Genomic DNA, 15,927 nt, shown 5'->3' with positions numbered 1-15,927 from the left:
TCCCCTGGGTAAATCATACTTTGTATTACACAGGTGCACCTGAGTGCCCAGCAGTTGCAGGTCACAGTCTTCACTTTGCCACTCTTGATTTTTTTGAAAGGAAAAACAACTTGCTGGCACTCTTGGCATGGTGGAAAGTATTGTCCACTGCTGGGTGGGGATGTCAGCACAGCCTCAAGAGCAGGAGTTTGTAATTCTAACCAGAATATACTGACTCTTTCATTTTTGTTTCACTGAGTCACTGAGCTGTGTGTTCCTTACAGACTTGGAGATCTCTGTCTGGTTGTGAGTGGGAGCAGGGGTTGAAATGGATTGGAGCAGGGCTGAAATGCCTAAATCGTGCAAAGAGAGGCCTGGAGTGCTCAGCCATGCTCTTAGAATGCTTTGCTCTAATGCTGCTTCTCTCCACTGAGCTAAGCTGTGTTTATTTTCAGCTGTTTGGAGGGTACCAGCAGTGCAAAATGAAATGCTCTTTTTCTCTCTCCCAGACTTCCCTCCCTCTTGAGTTAATTTTCCTTTTATTGTAGTAATTAGAAAAGGGCTTTGATCACAAATGTAGTCTTGCTCAGAGTTCAGAAACAAAGTTGTGCTTGGATCTTGGGGATTTGTGTGCATCCCTCAGATATAAATGGTAAACAGTGCTCCTTTAACCCCTCTCTCACAAGCATGTGAGAGTTCTGACTTGCAAGCCCTTACCCTGAGACTGCAGTAATTTCATTAGCCAAAAGTGTAATTACATTATGAGAAGAAACAGCAGTCTCAGATTTCATGACCTCCTCTGTTTTCTCCCCAGTGTGCCATAATCTAGATAAGGCTAAAGTTAGATTTGGGTTTATTTATATATTTGAAAATAATGTGATCTCGCACAGCCGTGAATTAGATATGATGAAGAAAATTAATCAAGATAACTCATGAGTTTGATGTTTGTACTGCTTTCAAATAACTTTTTTTTTTTTTTTCCACTTTACTACTCCTTACCTATTTTGTCTGTCACAGTTGCTGGAAGGAGAATTAACAAGAACAATAGATGGGAGAAGAATTATGCTTCTCATTGTTATGAGAAAGAATTGATTAGTTGTAGTTAATTGGTGTGGTTTCTGAGTTGTAACTACACTACCCTGTGGTGCTACACACCAGACTATCCAATGACTGTCAGGGCTCCATGGGATATTGATGGAGTGTATTGCAGACACTTCCTTCTTGCCTTTAACAGCTTTTAAATCTTCTATTCCTGTAGAATGCTACAATCAGCTACATAAGTATTTGCTTTTTTACCAAACCTGTTGTAAGGAACATCAAATGAACGATATTTAAAATAGAATTTTCCTAGCTTCTATTGGAAGTACATAATCTTAGGATTGGCATAAACATCCAAGAGGCATCCTAGAGGCGTTTGTGTGTGAGTTAGTTTGGACATCGATCTGGCAGAATCACTATTTCCTACACAGAAGATTTTTTCATACCAAATTTGGCTTGGATTTTGAAAAGAGCAGGTCATCTATAATTGATATGAGAGTCTGTGGGAATTATGCTTAATTGTGAAATGTTCAGTAACTGCTCTTGAAAGCTGCAAAGTACATTTTGGGTTGCTGTGAGCCAGATTTTAATGACTCTTCTGCCCCAATGCTGCCGTCTAAAATTGAGAGTCTGTCTAAGATACAGCAATTTATTTTGTCAATGTGTTCTCCAGTGTGTGTGCATGTGTATATCTATATGTATCAGTACAAGAGGGTCTTAGATTGCTTAGTTTAGGTAGGTAAATATATGATCTAAAATATTCCAGTTTATATTCATCCTAATGATCTTGTGGGGGAAAAAAAATAAATTCCATTTTTGTTCTACAGAATTAGAAATCAGAGACAAGATAGAGCCAGGGTTTCCAGTCCCTGTTACTTATTAATGAAAAGCACTGTGTAAATACTAAAGCAGAAAAAGTTTTAATGTCTTTGTTCCTCTGCTGCAGCTGAATCACCTGACAGAGACAAGCTTGGCTGGGGCAGTGCTTGGTTTGGACACCTCCCACGAAGACCTGAAATCCATTCCTTGCAGCTAAAGGGATTTTATTCAGATGTAGTTCTCAGTGCAGAATGAGGTCTGAGGGTTTATAATCAGGATTTTGGCTTTCTGAATTGATTATTATTCTTGTTTTTGAGAGCAGAGTTACCTGCTCTAGCCAAAACCTTATTTTGGTTTATTGAATGTACCCTGCCATTTTTTTTCCCCTGAATTTTTGACAGGAGCAGGTATTCTTGATTTCAAAAGCCAGAGTTCATTCTGTTATTGAAACCTTTTAAGCATCTGTTTACTTCTGCTCTTTATAGACTGCTGCATTTGAGATAACAACTGCTTGCTGCAGTGTGAGGGGTAGCAGCACTATGTTCAGGACATGCTTTATTTTTGTTTGAAGAAGAATGTGACCGTCCTTGATAGACTGTAATTTTTAATGGATTGAAAATACAGATAATTCATGTCTATTTACATTTCAAATCTGAACCAAACCTGAGCCTAGAGCTCCCAGGATTCACTAACCTGTTAAAAATATTTTTGTTTCATCTCCCAAGAAGTGCATTGACATGCAAGCGTGAATTGAAGTGTGTGCACCAATGCTGTGACTGCACCATTGTAATGAAGATGAAATGACTGTAATGATGACCTTTCTGTGCCTTTGTCTATACCATGCCCTTCTCTTTAACTGAACACCTTTGAAATGAACATGTTCTGAACTCTTGAACTGTTCATTCTGTTCACTGAGCTTATTGCTCAATCTGCAGTTTATCATTATGTGTCTCCAAAGACTTTGTGTTTCCTTATATTTGACATCTAGATGGAATTTTTCATAACCCTTTACTAGTCATAAATTGGATTGTTAGGGGATTAAGTTAATCTTGTTTCTTTATAGTAGACTCACATTTTTAAAGCCCTAATTTAGAGAGGTTTCTTTATTTGTTACTCTCCAATCTGCAAGAATGGAAAAAAACCCCTTAATGCCATAAGATTCTGTATGTCTGGAATTATTTATTTCTGCTCATTTTGAAGTGAATAGTACCTAAGAGGTACACTTGAAAAGTTGTTTTGTCATGTTTTTCCCATATTACTATTTCTTCCTTTCTATCTAAATAGCAACCTCTGAAAATGACCCAAAGCAGTGCTTCATCAGATAAGCAGTGTGTCAGTGAATGGAATGCAGAAGAATGTGTATTTTTCTTGTTCCATTGGGAAAGGGAACAGGAAAAAATGACTTACCACTTGCAGAAAATTGTTGTGGTGTGTTAGTCATAACTTACCTTTTGGTTTCTTTATTAGAAGGTGCTCCTAACAATTTATGTACTTTTTATTAACCAATTAACAGCTAATATTAAAAATTAAATTAGGGACACAAAAGCTTACATATTTTTAAGAGTGCTTTGGATCTTTCTGTTGTCTAGTGGTAATATTGCAGGTAATATTCTTTTATTTAATTACTTCAAAGACTTTTTTTGCAGGAAAATGAAATATTCTGTGATATAAACTGGGTGATAAATTCAAGCAATCAAAAATACTTTTTGATGTCCTGAGAATTATCTAGCTGCTTTGTACTGAGATAGTAGTGCCCAGATCCTCAAAATAGGAAGATGGTGCCTACCAAAAATTGAGTTGTTAAAACCAGTTTATAATATACAAAAAGTAGAATACTAGAGGAATAAGTTAAGACTAAAACTTAAATATTACTTAAATACAAAGGATTGTATTTAAGCAACACACATTTATTTCTTTAATGAATAAACCTTTTTAGCCTTCTCTCTCCAAAAGGCTCAGAAATGTCAGACTGGTCATAGAAAATGAAAAATCTTGAGTTGTTCCTTGACCTCTTTTATGATCCCTCCGTCCCTAAACTCCATCATGACTTGAACTTTGACACTGAGAATGGCAAGATGTAATTCTTCATCTCAATTGTCATAAGCCCCCACATACCACCCTGGACATTTCAGATTTTTATTTGTTCATTCAAATGTAGTTCATGTCAGCTAGCATTATACATAAAGGTTGAGGCTTTCAGAAACTCTTAGGTTTATCTAATCCTAGCTCTAATTTTTTCTTTGGTAAAAAAAAATAATGCTATTTGGGCATTATTCTGATTATTTTCTTCTGGTTTACTCTTTTCATTTATTGATTCATTGCTTCAGTGCTGCTTAAACCACCCTAAAACCTTTAAAATATGTATTTTTCAAGCTGCAGATAATGAAGATTATAATTCCCCTACCCTATTAATGCAGCCGTACCTGTGCATAGTTAGTGGCGACAATGGCAAGGGATAGGATCGCGTTAGGAAATCAGCTGTGAAAGGAGGAGCTGAGGGTCAGAACCACGGAGTCTGACCAGGTGAGGATGAGAAAGTGTCCCGTGTTTGTCTGAAGCCATTTCAGCCTTTGTTGTAGGCCAGGAGAGGATGGGTGTGGGCAGAGACTCTGGCACTTTGTCTTCTGCCTCTTTGATGCTCTGTTAAGGCAGAGAAAGATATTACCTGCTGATATGTTAGATACTTCATTTTTAAATGATCATAAATTTTTGCCGGCGCTTAATAAGAATGGGTTTACAGTGCAGAGGAAAAGGGAATATACTGAACCAGGAGAATGCTTAGGGAAAGGGAGAGATTATTTACAAAGAAAGTCTGAAAACAGTAGGATTGCTTATCTGGGAAGAAGCTGATGGTTGGGGGCATCAGACTGATTTTTAAAAAAGTGTTAGAATGACTGACTGGAAATGTTTCATGTTTATTTCTATCCCTAAAAGAAATTGGGAAATGAAGATTTAAAACTGTTAAAAGGAAAAGAAAATGCTCAAAAAGGTCTATCTGCTTGTGGAACTCCTGGCCATGTAGAAAGCCAAGCATCTATTAATCTCATAAACAAATTAAATATTGATAGTAAAACCACACCAAATTGTTTTAATAAATATTTTTCACTTACTTTTGAAAAACAGTCCTTTAACTGAATACTGCTTCCAGAACTAGTAATTTTCAGAGAAAATACTGTTTATTTTCATAGTCCATCTTTTGCCTGTTTACACCAGAGGCTGATATGTTTATTTTGGAAATATAGACTTGTTAATTGTCTTACTGCCTTTTTCCGTCAACCCAGCTGTTGACAGCATTTTATGACTGTATTTCTCAAAATTTAGGTGTAGAAGATGCTTGTGTTTCAGTTCTAAATGCTGCAGAGACTTCTCATATTACTAATACGAAACTAACTGGCATTCACTGTTTCCAAAGCAGTTTTACCGCTGTGACATTAATTTACAGTACTGAGCGCTGTGGAAACTTTCATCAAACCTAAGAAGTTAGTTTTGATTTGTTACAGCACACAGTGGGTGTTCACAGCATATGTTTTTATTTAATCCTTCAAAGGGTTTTCAGGAAATAGCAGCTAGCATGTGATGAAAAAATATCAAGAGACATTACCAACATTTTAACATTATACGGATCATTATGCTTCGTACATTTTGGAATTATGCTCCATTATATTTGTGGTTTCACTTTGTTCTTCGAAGCCACATTCTGCTTGGTCTCATGAAACAACACGTGGCTGGGATGAAGCACAGTGGAGGTAATCAGACTCCTGTCTTAACTCGTAAATGATGAAGGAACTCCCTCAACAGATATGCTGGGTTTAGAGCAAGGGCAGTGTTGGGAGAAGTTGGAAAGAACATGAAGGAAATGTCTCTCCTTCAGTCAGGAATGCATCAGTTCTGCCATGCACGTTCTGCCTTGTAGCCGAGAGCTGCACTGGTATTTCGTGGTTCCATCTGTGACTGCTTGTTGAAGGATGGTATACTTTGCTAAAGTTAAAAAAGGAAGGGAATTCAGCACCTAAAGAACGGTAATTACTGATGTGGCAATTACATGGAACTTGTCTTCAGACTCCCTCATAGAAGGGTCAGCATTAGAAAAGGCTATGGATAAACTACAAATGTGATATTTTTCTTGTATTCTACTGCAACACCCATTGGTAGTGCCACCCCATAGCCCACTATGGGAACTGTGGTGATGACTAATTCCATGTATTTTTAGAAATTTAACTGGAGGTGCCTTAAAGGCTTTATCTTCTTCTAGGGTTCTTTAATCTTCCAAAGACAATTCAGCACATGCAAGATTCACATGCCTCAGTGTCCAGTATGTGAAGCAAAGTAGGCTGAATGTGGCCCAATTCCTGGACTGTGCAGCACCAGAACCTTGCACTGGGGGATGTGATTTCTTGGCTCCTTCCCTGACCACTTAGCACTGCTTTATTTTCTTCATTGCTGGGGACAGCTGATGACATACTTGCTTCAATGGAAAAAAAAAGAGAAAAGGTCACTACATACATAGAGTTCTTTCCTGCAAAACAATTAAATCTAATGCAGCTTCTATGGTTTTGTGTTTTGTTTTTTGATCAAATATCTCATATGTTCCTGACATGACTTGGCTAAATGAGTAGGTTCATCTACATATCCAGTAAAAATATTCACAGGCTTTATCAACAGCTCAGTGAACAAAGACAAACATTCCTAGGAGCAATATATGGACAATTAGTAACCCAGAAAATGCTCCTCTGGATGCCTGTACTGAGTGTCTGCAGTTGTTACAGGTGGAGGAAGCTCCTAGAGCTCAGGTGGCACTAGGCTGAAAATGACTTCAAGGTAATCTGTAAAATAAATTGTATTTTAGTGTTTAATGCCTTACATACACTGGGATGCCTAAAGCGTGCTTTGGATCATATAATCTCTATTACTTTTACCCAGTGTATGACACTGATTTGCTAACAAGATATGGGCGACAGGGTAAAAGCTTGGGCTGCTTCCTTTCAAGATTTTCTTTTGATTTTAGAACGAAGTATTTTTAAATGGTGAACTGGCAGCTGGGCTATTTGAAGCTTCCTTGTACTTAAAAAGCAAACAAGCAAAACAGGAAAAAGAAACTCAGATGTAAAGAGGGGAAAAAAATGCAGTGTGGATAGGAGTAGCTGTCTGCAGATCTATGATCTGAGTTAAGCAGCAGGTCAGATTAGATGTTCACAAATAGCCTCTTTGGGCCGCAACAACCGTCAGGTTTGAAGCACAGTGCAGGCTCCCCAGCACTGCAATTTCCTTCTCACCTGAAGGGGTGACAGGGTAAAACCTCTGTGCCCATTCCCTGCTGCCCCAGCAGCCTGGAGCCAGCCTGGTTTCTGGGATGTGAGAAGCTCCTGGTCAGGGCTGAGCTGACACCGTAGCTCCTGGCACAGCAGCACAATTCCATCTGCTGCGCAGTCATCCCCTCTGGTCAGGGGCCACTCGGGGAATTCGAGCCCCTCACGAGGAGGGAAGGTCTCTGTCCCAGGCCTGGTTCCATGAGCTGTTTCCTTGATGATGGTGAATAGAATATTTAAGCAGACTTGCAGCTTTTCTCCTTGCAGTGGTTCAGAGTGTTTCCAGTTACTGAAGAACTCTTACAGGAGAATTCTTCTCACCTCTGTCAGCTCTTTGTTTTTCTGGCCATGCCAAAAATCAGGCATCATCTTAATTCCGTGCCATTACTCATTTCAAGGGAAAAATCCTCAGTTTCACCTCTGCATAGCCTGCCAGTCCTTCAGTCACACTTTCTGGGTTGCCTGTGGTTAAACAGTTTGGGCAGAAGGACTTTTTCAGAGGGAAGGGTTTTGCTCTTTTAAGCATCTCACTCCTGTATTAGATGTGAAATTGTATATAGCAGCAAGATCGTATCTTGGCAGTCTAAAATATTTACTGGCTGGTAGCTGTAGGAATGATGTCTTTAATGCCATCCAGAGATGCTGCTCCAAGAGAGAAATCACTCACTCAAGTGGTAACAGTTTTGTGCCACTTTGTGACATAGAAGTTGAGAAAAAATAAGCAGAGTTTGGGACTCAGGACCCCATTAACAGTTTCTGATGTGTTTAAGTGGAGCTGAGGCTGCTGGCTTGACCTTAGTACTGAGAAGAGCAAATAAAAGTAAAGATTGAAGACGTTGTTCAGGAGAAAGCAGGCCTTTGACTGGTTGGTTCTAAGTCTGTAGTTCTTTCTCAGAGTTTAAAACAAAGGATGTTTGGTTTGTCTTTCATGGGACAGGTGAGGTTAGGCTTTCTCTGATGATCTGGCAGCTTGGTCTTTTTCAACCAAACTATTTTGTGTAATAACTATAATGTTAATGGAACTATATGTTATGGTTGAGTTAAGATTTGTCAGTTTGAAAATAAACGTCTTGGCTTCATTTCGACATTTGCCTCTCAGCATCAGTCCGTTAACCTGTCACACACTATAATTTCATTAAAACCATCATTTAATTGTAAGTTAATGTACAGCTATCTTTTACAGAAGGGCTTTACATACTGCCTGAATAATTTCAATACAAATTTTCAACTGATATGATTGAAATGATATGAAACACTAAATGCCCTCCAAACCCCTGTTTATGAATTCAGTACTGAGAAATAAGATGCAACAGCCACATTACTGTGCCACTGTAACAAGGAGACACTTTTTCAAATTATAATAAAGGACAGAATAATGATTTAGGTGTCTATGTATATATCTTTGTCTGTGTCTTGTATACCTGCAGCCTTGAGATGTGCTTTGGAGGAGTTTCCATTATTAAAAGAAGGACAATGCACACAGTGTAAGCTCTGTATAATTAAAGAAAGAATTAAAATCTACATGCTAATAGCTTTAGTGCCGGTCACAAATAGACTTGTACTTCACATGTGAGATACATAAAGCTTATTTCAAAATAAATTCTGGGTAGCATTCAACCTGACTGCAACTTTGGAAGCTGTGGTAATGTATTTGTTCAATTTGCGCTCAAAAGCTTTTAAGCAGAATATCACTTTTTTATATTATTCATGATAATGTAATTCCTTCCTTTAATCTCTTCAGAATTTCATGTTAAGTCATGATGTGCAGTTCAGGGAAATTTGGATCATTCATTAATCATAGGATCTGTATTTTTTGTGCCTGCTTTTGTCCATCTCTTAAATCAGTCACTTGGCAGCAGCAGAGATCTGGGGATAGTCCAAGATGTTTGACTGAAGAGGCCTTATTATTAAACCTGTTTCTTGCTACAGAATGTATGGATTCGTGTAATGCATGGCAGGCTGAAAAGAAAGTGATAGAAATATTAGCATAATCATTAAATATGATCCTCTTAGTGTTTCCACTGGAATAGTAGGCATGGATAAGGATATTAAATGATGACATATGTTTAGTAGAATAATTAGCTAAAAACACCTGGGCTAATACAGAAAACTATGAGATGAAAACGATGTAGTCAAGTATTGCTTTGTAATTAAAAATTTTCTACTGATCTGCATACACCAAGGGACTGAACTAAGATTTCATAAAAATCTAAACCTGGTAGTTTCTAAAATTTAAGGGTTTGTTTTATTATTTTAATATTCAGTAGATGTAGGACGATGGAGGGAAGGATTGAAAACCTTAGAGTTATTAGCTGTGGTTGGATTCTTTTCTTTGAAGTACTGATACTGTCCTTTGAACTTAACTAATCACCTTTAACCATACTAAGAGGTTGCTCTTTCTTTCTCAACAAGCCAAATGTGTTGTTAGTGGCATATTTAAATTGATCTTTCAAATATTTGTGAAACGTGTGGAAACTGAATTGTGTATTCTTTTCAGTTTTTTAAATTGAGTGCCGTTCCCTCTCCTGTTTCACTCCTTTTTCCCAAAAAGCTGATTTCTTTTTCCTAAATTCAGTTTGACCCTTTCTTCTTTTGTCTTGTCTTCTCTCAGTTCCTTTTTGTCTCTCATCCTAAGTTTACGTCTTTCAACTTCAATCTTCTACACATTTTGTTTCACTCTTTGTACCCATAAAACTTTTTCTTCTAATTTTCTTTTACTCTACCTTTTTTTTTTTTTTTTTTTTTTTTTTTTTTGCCACAGCTCTAATTTCCTGAATTTAATATTAGAGTAGGGGGAGTGAGCTCCTGCCTTTCCCACCCTGTCTATTCAGTCACTTCAGCAAACTGCATCTTAGAAGTAGCTATGTGGTCTGTGCCTGCAATGCTGGAACTGGTGACTTATGAGGTCCTTCTCTGCCTTGGGGATTTGGAGGTTTCCCAGAAAACACTTGAAGGAATTTTTTTGAAACTTCTGAATATAATGTATTTTTCCCTTGTTGGCTTTTTGGAAATTATGAAAGCACGTTTGCTGAACTTTCCCACGTAAGCTGTGCCCCACATGGACATTTGTAACAGGAAACCTCGGTGAGAGCAATTAGAGCTTGCTGAAGTTATGAGCAACTGTACTGTGGCCTTGAAATGGGAAGTGCCAGACACCCCAAACTAGAGACTGTGTCACCATCATCGCCATAAGTAACAAATTTTAATTGAAGAGATGGATAAAAATTATCCTATTGAGCCTTCGGTCCTGGAAATCCATTTATGACTGTTCTGGGTGACTGACTGTGAAAACACGTGTGTGTATGCCATGTTATTTTTCTGAGAGAATGGTTGGAGCTAAAAATATATTTTTAAAAGAGAGAAATAATCAGTTTTTGTTTCTGTGTTCAGGCTTGTAACTGAAACAGTATGTAGAGTTTTAGCAGTCAGGTTTCTGACTGAATTGAGTGCCTAATGTTTGGGCTCAGTGTACGCTGTTGGGAACAAAAAATTATTTGAAGTATAAACGTCTGTTATAGTCATGATCTTAATGCACTGAAACAGACCTAATGGCTGAATTGCTGTGCGCGCTCTGATGTTAAAAGAAAAATGTGCTTTTAACCAGGGTTTTAGTGAAAGCAGATGAGGCTATGGAGGCATGATGGGAATGATTATGAAAGACACAGAGACCCCTATTTATTGTGGTAACAAAGCTGTATGTAAATTTTGCTTTTCATTAAGGCAGAATTAGTTTAACCCCAGTTGTACAAAGGTTACTGTTTTCTACTATTTAGACAAACAACTTCCTACTGTAAATTGTGTTGTGATTTATATGAATTTACCCAGTCACAGAGGTTTCTGTGCAGCAAATATTTCTTCCACTCAATCATCATAAGAACTTTCAAAGTAGTTGTGAATACATTTCTATAATTATACTTAGATTTTTATGAAGTCCATTATTGCCGGAATTCACTTCAAATATTCAGTCATTCAAACAAGGAAAATAACTTTTCTGTTTGGATTTTAAACCTTTAATAATAACCAAAAAAGCAGCCGAAAGGACTTGAATTCCAGGCACAAAGTGCAGAGTTCACCTGCTGGTGGGTAATGAGTGCAGTTTGTAATGACCGCACCTGAAATTACAGCTCTTGTGTTTGTATTTACAGTCTGAACACACCATTCTCCTGTTTGCCCCAGCCCAGTAACACTGAGCACTGGGTGTTTTGGAATGCAGGCTTCAGGGTCTGAAGCAAGTTCATGTCAAATATGCATGGGAAGTTCACTTTTATTTTGAATTGGTGACTACTGCTCTTAAGTAAATTGGACAATTGTGTGTGGATAAGTTGCTTTTATTTAGATGTTAGGCCATGTATATATATAGCTCTTTGATTTGAGCTTAGGTTTCTTTTGGGCAAATTTAAACTGTAAAATATACAATGGTGTTAGTAACGAAGACAGAAGTGATCTTCTCACTCTCGTCTAATGATAGGACAAGAAGAAACAGATGAGAAATGAAACCCGAAATTTCATTTCAACATTGAGACCAATTTTTTATTTTGAAGGTGGTAAAGCATTGGAAGTTTGTCTGGGCAGGTTGTGGATTCTCTGTCCTTGGAGTTGCTCAGAACCAATCTGGACATGGTCCTGAGTGACCTGCTCCAGTGATCCTGCTCTGAGCACTGTGGACTGAATGAACTCGAGGTGTCCTCCAACCTCAGCTGCTCTGTGACTCTGTGAAATTCAGAAAGTTGTCTGTTTATCTACCTAAATCACTGAAAAAGGTGTTAACATCCAGCATCTTGTTGCTGCCTCTTGTGACACCGATAACAGGTTCACTTCAACTGCATCTTTAGATCATTCTCATAAGGATGCTGCACCTACACTAAATCAATGAACTTAAAGAATATTCTTCTTTCCCAGTTATCCTCTCCCCAAGTATTCCTTATTTGCAGGCAGTTTAGTGCAGTCATCATCAAGTTTGTCTAAGCTCTACAACCTTTTTAAAAGAATTTTCATTTTTGTTGGGGGCAGCTGTCAGTGAATCAGCAGCAAGCCACATCGTCTGGGAGAGCAGGATAAATGTCTCTAAGAAACTAAACTGCACTAAAGAGAAGAGCAGATTTCAGCAAGCAAAGATTTGTTTTTGTGATTAAATATGTATTGTGTTAATCTGAGCCGTAGAAAAAACTTTTCTCGTGTTTAAGTTCAGTCACAATGAATTGTATCTGCTGTGAAAACTGTTGTTATTGGGTTTAAAATACCCATCTACTTTAGATATCTGAGGTTAGCTGAAGGCTAAATTCACAGATATTCCCTGTGACCTTGGTCAAGTCAGTTTTCCCATGATAAAATTATGGTGGTATTTACTTAAGTTCTCTGAGTGTTGCTAAGAGCAGTTCAAAGCTGCTTAATGAACCTCAGGTCCAACATTTATCTTCAGAGTTATAGAAGGTTCATAAATAGGCCAACAAGTCCCTGCTTGTATCCAAGAGAACTTAGGATGTGGAAAACTAGATAATTGTGATCTATTTCTTCCCTGGGATGCTTCTTTTTGTTTGATATCCTATTGAACTTTCTGAGCTGATTCTTTTTGAAAGGTTGAACTTGTGTCAGGACTGGCCATCTAACTAAACCTCCACACTCCATGCTTGGGCTTTTCACGTTTAAGGAGTGCTCATCTTTGTTATGTTTCTTAAATCTGTAAAAAATTGTTTGACCTTCCTGTTTTTTAGTTATGTATATTGCAAAGACATCTTGATTTGTCCTTTATCTTCTTGACACATTACCTATGGGATGCTGAATTTTAGAAAGTGAATTTTGATGGCATCACCAAATGCTCTTGTGCCAGTGCATGTGATTTCTTGGACTGGCATGGAGCCAGTTGTTTTGCTAAGTTGTAGATATTATTTTCAAGCAAGATTTCTTAGTAGCATTTCAGAGTAATGGTGTAACTTAACACATTTGTGTTTATAATTTGACAAGCTTGGAAACATTAAACATTAGAGTTATTAAATAAGAGGGGAGACATTTGGAGATGTTTTCATAATGTTTTCTGACAGCATTATAATGAAGCCAAATCTAGCAGTATCTTAGTATCATAGATTTTTATTGCAATGAAGAGTCAAGAGAAAAAAATATGACATTGTTATTATTGACTACAATGCATAATAAAGAAATAAATTATGCAAAATTTTTCTGCTTTCTAAATCAAGCATATGTTATCATGACATGTTACTGAAACATGGGAAAAAAGGTGGTGATGGAAATAATGTCAATAATCCTATTTTTCATTCCATTATATGAGATAGCATTTAATTTTATTTAACTTTTCATGTTATTTACAGCAGGTTATTTGTTACCTTGAGAGTGTTGTTTTTAAAATAAAGTACAGAGAACTGTGATGGCAAGAAAAAAACCCAAACAAAAAAATGTTCGGCAGCACAACTCCGTGAGGCAGAGGTCCAGCCAAACCTTGGCTATTAATCATCACCGTCCATTATTTACGGAGGATTCATTCATTGTTCCATAAAGGTATCTAGAGGGTCAATTAGAGACAACATACAGGATTTTTCAAAGACACAAGAGGGTCAATTAGGCCCTTCTTGTAATTTTCTGCTTTAACAGCAAATGCCAGCCTATCCTGCAACAGATACGGTGGAGGTTAGAATTAAATAGTGAGGATGATTTTTTTTAAAGCTGTTACTTTGCAGCTGGTTTAGATTGGAGTCTTGTCAGTCCTTGATCAAAACAAAAGAAAAAAAGAAATTATGAGTTGATGAGAAGCACAGATTTGGTTTTGAGTCAGAGTACTGGAAATGCCCATGAAATATCTGAGATAAAACAGTCTGTACTTATCACAGAAGTGAATAGTTTCTCTGAAAGTACAACCAGATACAAATAATATTGCTAAATACTCCTGTTTAAAATTTAAAACCATTTGAGGCAGAATGGTGTTTGTAATCATTTTGGCATCAACTGCTTACTTAAAGCTCCAAATCAATAATAGATATGAGATCTTAATATAAATAATGGCAGTGGTATTCAATCAGGCATAGGAGGTTTTTACAATATAAAGGAATTAAATATGTATATTTTATATATATATATACACACACGTTTAAATTTACAGACCTATATGTATACACACACACCTTAAAACTCTTCCAAACTAGAAAGAGATGTTGATGAAATCACCTCCCTTAGCTGAGGACAGATCAGGTCTTCAGCAGATTTAAGGCTCCTATGAACATGTGTACCTTATGTACAGTAGCTGTATTGAAGTAATTTCTTTTTCCATGACAAATGGTTGGTAGTTGGCATTCTCTTCTATATAGGTCTGAAAATCTTGGGCTATTTTTTTCCTCTAAACTTCCATTTAATTACACCGCCACTGTTTTTTTAATGCTGCTTAAGTCTGTTCTAACCGAAAGTGGCCCCTACAACTCTGGTGTGTTAGTCTTGTAAAGATTTTTATCTTTACAAATGGGGTTTTTGGAATGCCTGAGTATTTGATGGGCTCCTGTGAGAGTAAATCTCTGAGTGTGCTACATCAGTTTGATCCTCATCGTCCTCTGAAACCCCCTATTCTCTGTAGGGTTTCAGCAGAGAGTTCTAACTAATGACTCAGGGCCAAATTCTGCCCTTCGATGCAGGCGTGTAATCCTCACTGATTCCAGAGGGACTTCTGTGAGCATATCAGAGAACACAATTTCATTCTTAGTGTGTGAAATTATGGCACAAATGGACAAAAGAATCTCATGCACATTCATCTTAGTGACCCCAAGCATGCAGGAACGTGATACCAATCCACCTGCTTTTCTCTTAGCTGAGTTTGTGCTGGTTCCTGTAGATCACCCTAATTCTTCAGCTGTCACTTGGGTCAACGTTTTTTATATTGTTCTGTCTTCAGAAGTTTGCTATCATGGTGCTCCAGTGAAATTAGTGACATTGAAACTCATGTTTCTTTAAGTAGCATTAGAAACAAAAATTTGTAAAAGCTGTTTTTTTTTTTTTTTTTTTTTTTTTTTTTTTTTTTTTTTTTTGTTTGTTTGTTTTTGTTTTGTTTTGTTTTGTTTTATTTTTTCCCTGGGAAATGATGGTACGTGAGCAGTCTTGCCCATATTCCATAGGGAATTAGCTTGCAAAGAGAGAAGACAAAGATAGATGTGTGAGTGCATGTCTTGGAAGTGGTTTAATATGTACAGATACACAGAGTGAGGAGAGGTGGGCTTGCATCACACTTTTCCTCTGTGACAATGTGAAGGGAAGAGGCATTTTGCCCATGTGTGAACAGAACAGGTCTCTCCTCTTTGCATCAGTCTGTCTCTTGTCCTGCTCTTGGATTTTACTTTCAGCATTGTCCCTTTCAGATTCTTTATGCAAGAAATCAGTTAATTTATTTTTTAACATTTTTTCCTCTGCTTTTAAAGATTTAAAATATTTTCTAGTTTTTATACCATCTCCTTTCACTTTGAAGGTTGTGATTATTTTACTATTCTGTTTTCAGGAGCCGGGCTGGTCTTGTTCTTTTGATGTAAAAATATTGGAGGTAACTCAGTAAGCTTTGATGGGGCTTTACATACATTGATTAGTGAAATATAGTTTCAGATCTTAGATGGGCACCAAATTTGCTTGTCATCCACTGCTTGTACTCAGGACCTGCATGTAAGAAAAATCTTCCACTTTTTGCATTTTCGTTGGGGGAATTTGTGTCATGTCTGAAGACTCTGGACTGGGGGTATTGTGTTTCTTGAACTGACTATGTATTAGGCCTTGGCATGTTTGTTTTTCATTTGGGATGGCTCTG

General features: G+C 37.4%; 1 protein-coding gene across 11 annotated transcripts in view; it reads left to right on the top strand.

Annotated features, from left to right (window-relative positions):
• WWOX (WW domain containing oxidoreductase) overlaps positions 1 to 15,927 on the top strand; it is a 478,837-nt gene that overhangs the window by 155,387 nt on the left and 307,523 nt on the right. The window contains exon 9 of one of the 11 annotated variants that reach the window (XM_040075520.2): positions 15,628 to 15,669. The exons of 9 other annotated variants lie outside the window; for them this stretch is intronic. In XM_040075520.2, coding sequence (XP_039931454.1) covers positions 15,628 to 15,669 — 42 coding nt within the window. Of the gene's footprint in view, positions 1 to 1,963; positions 3,066 to 15,627; positions 15,670 to 15,927 lie in introns of those variants that run through there. One more of the 11 variants, XM_040075526.2, reaches the window with a different exon arrangement.

Source organism: Hirundo rustica, chromosome 11 (genome assembly GCF_015227805.2).
Source record: "Hirundo rustica isolate bHirRus1 chromosome 11, bHirRus1.pri.v3, whole genome shotgun sequence".
Classification (NCBI taxonomy): Eukaryota; Metazoa; Chordata; class Aves; order Passeriformes; family Hirundinidae; genus Hirundo; species Hirundo rustica.
The sequence above is the reverse complement of the archived record's forward strand: the minus strand, read 5'-3'. Positions and strand labels throughout refer to the sequence as shown.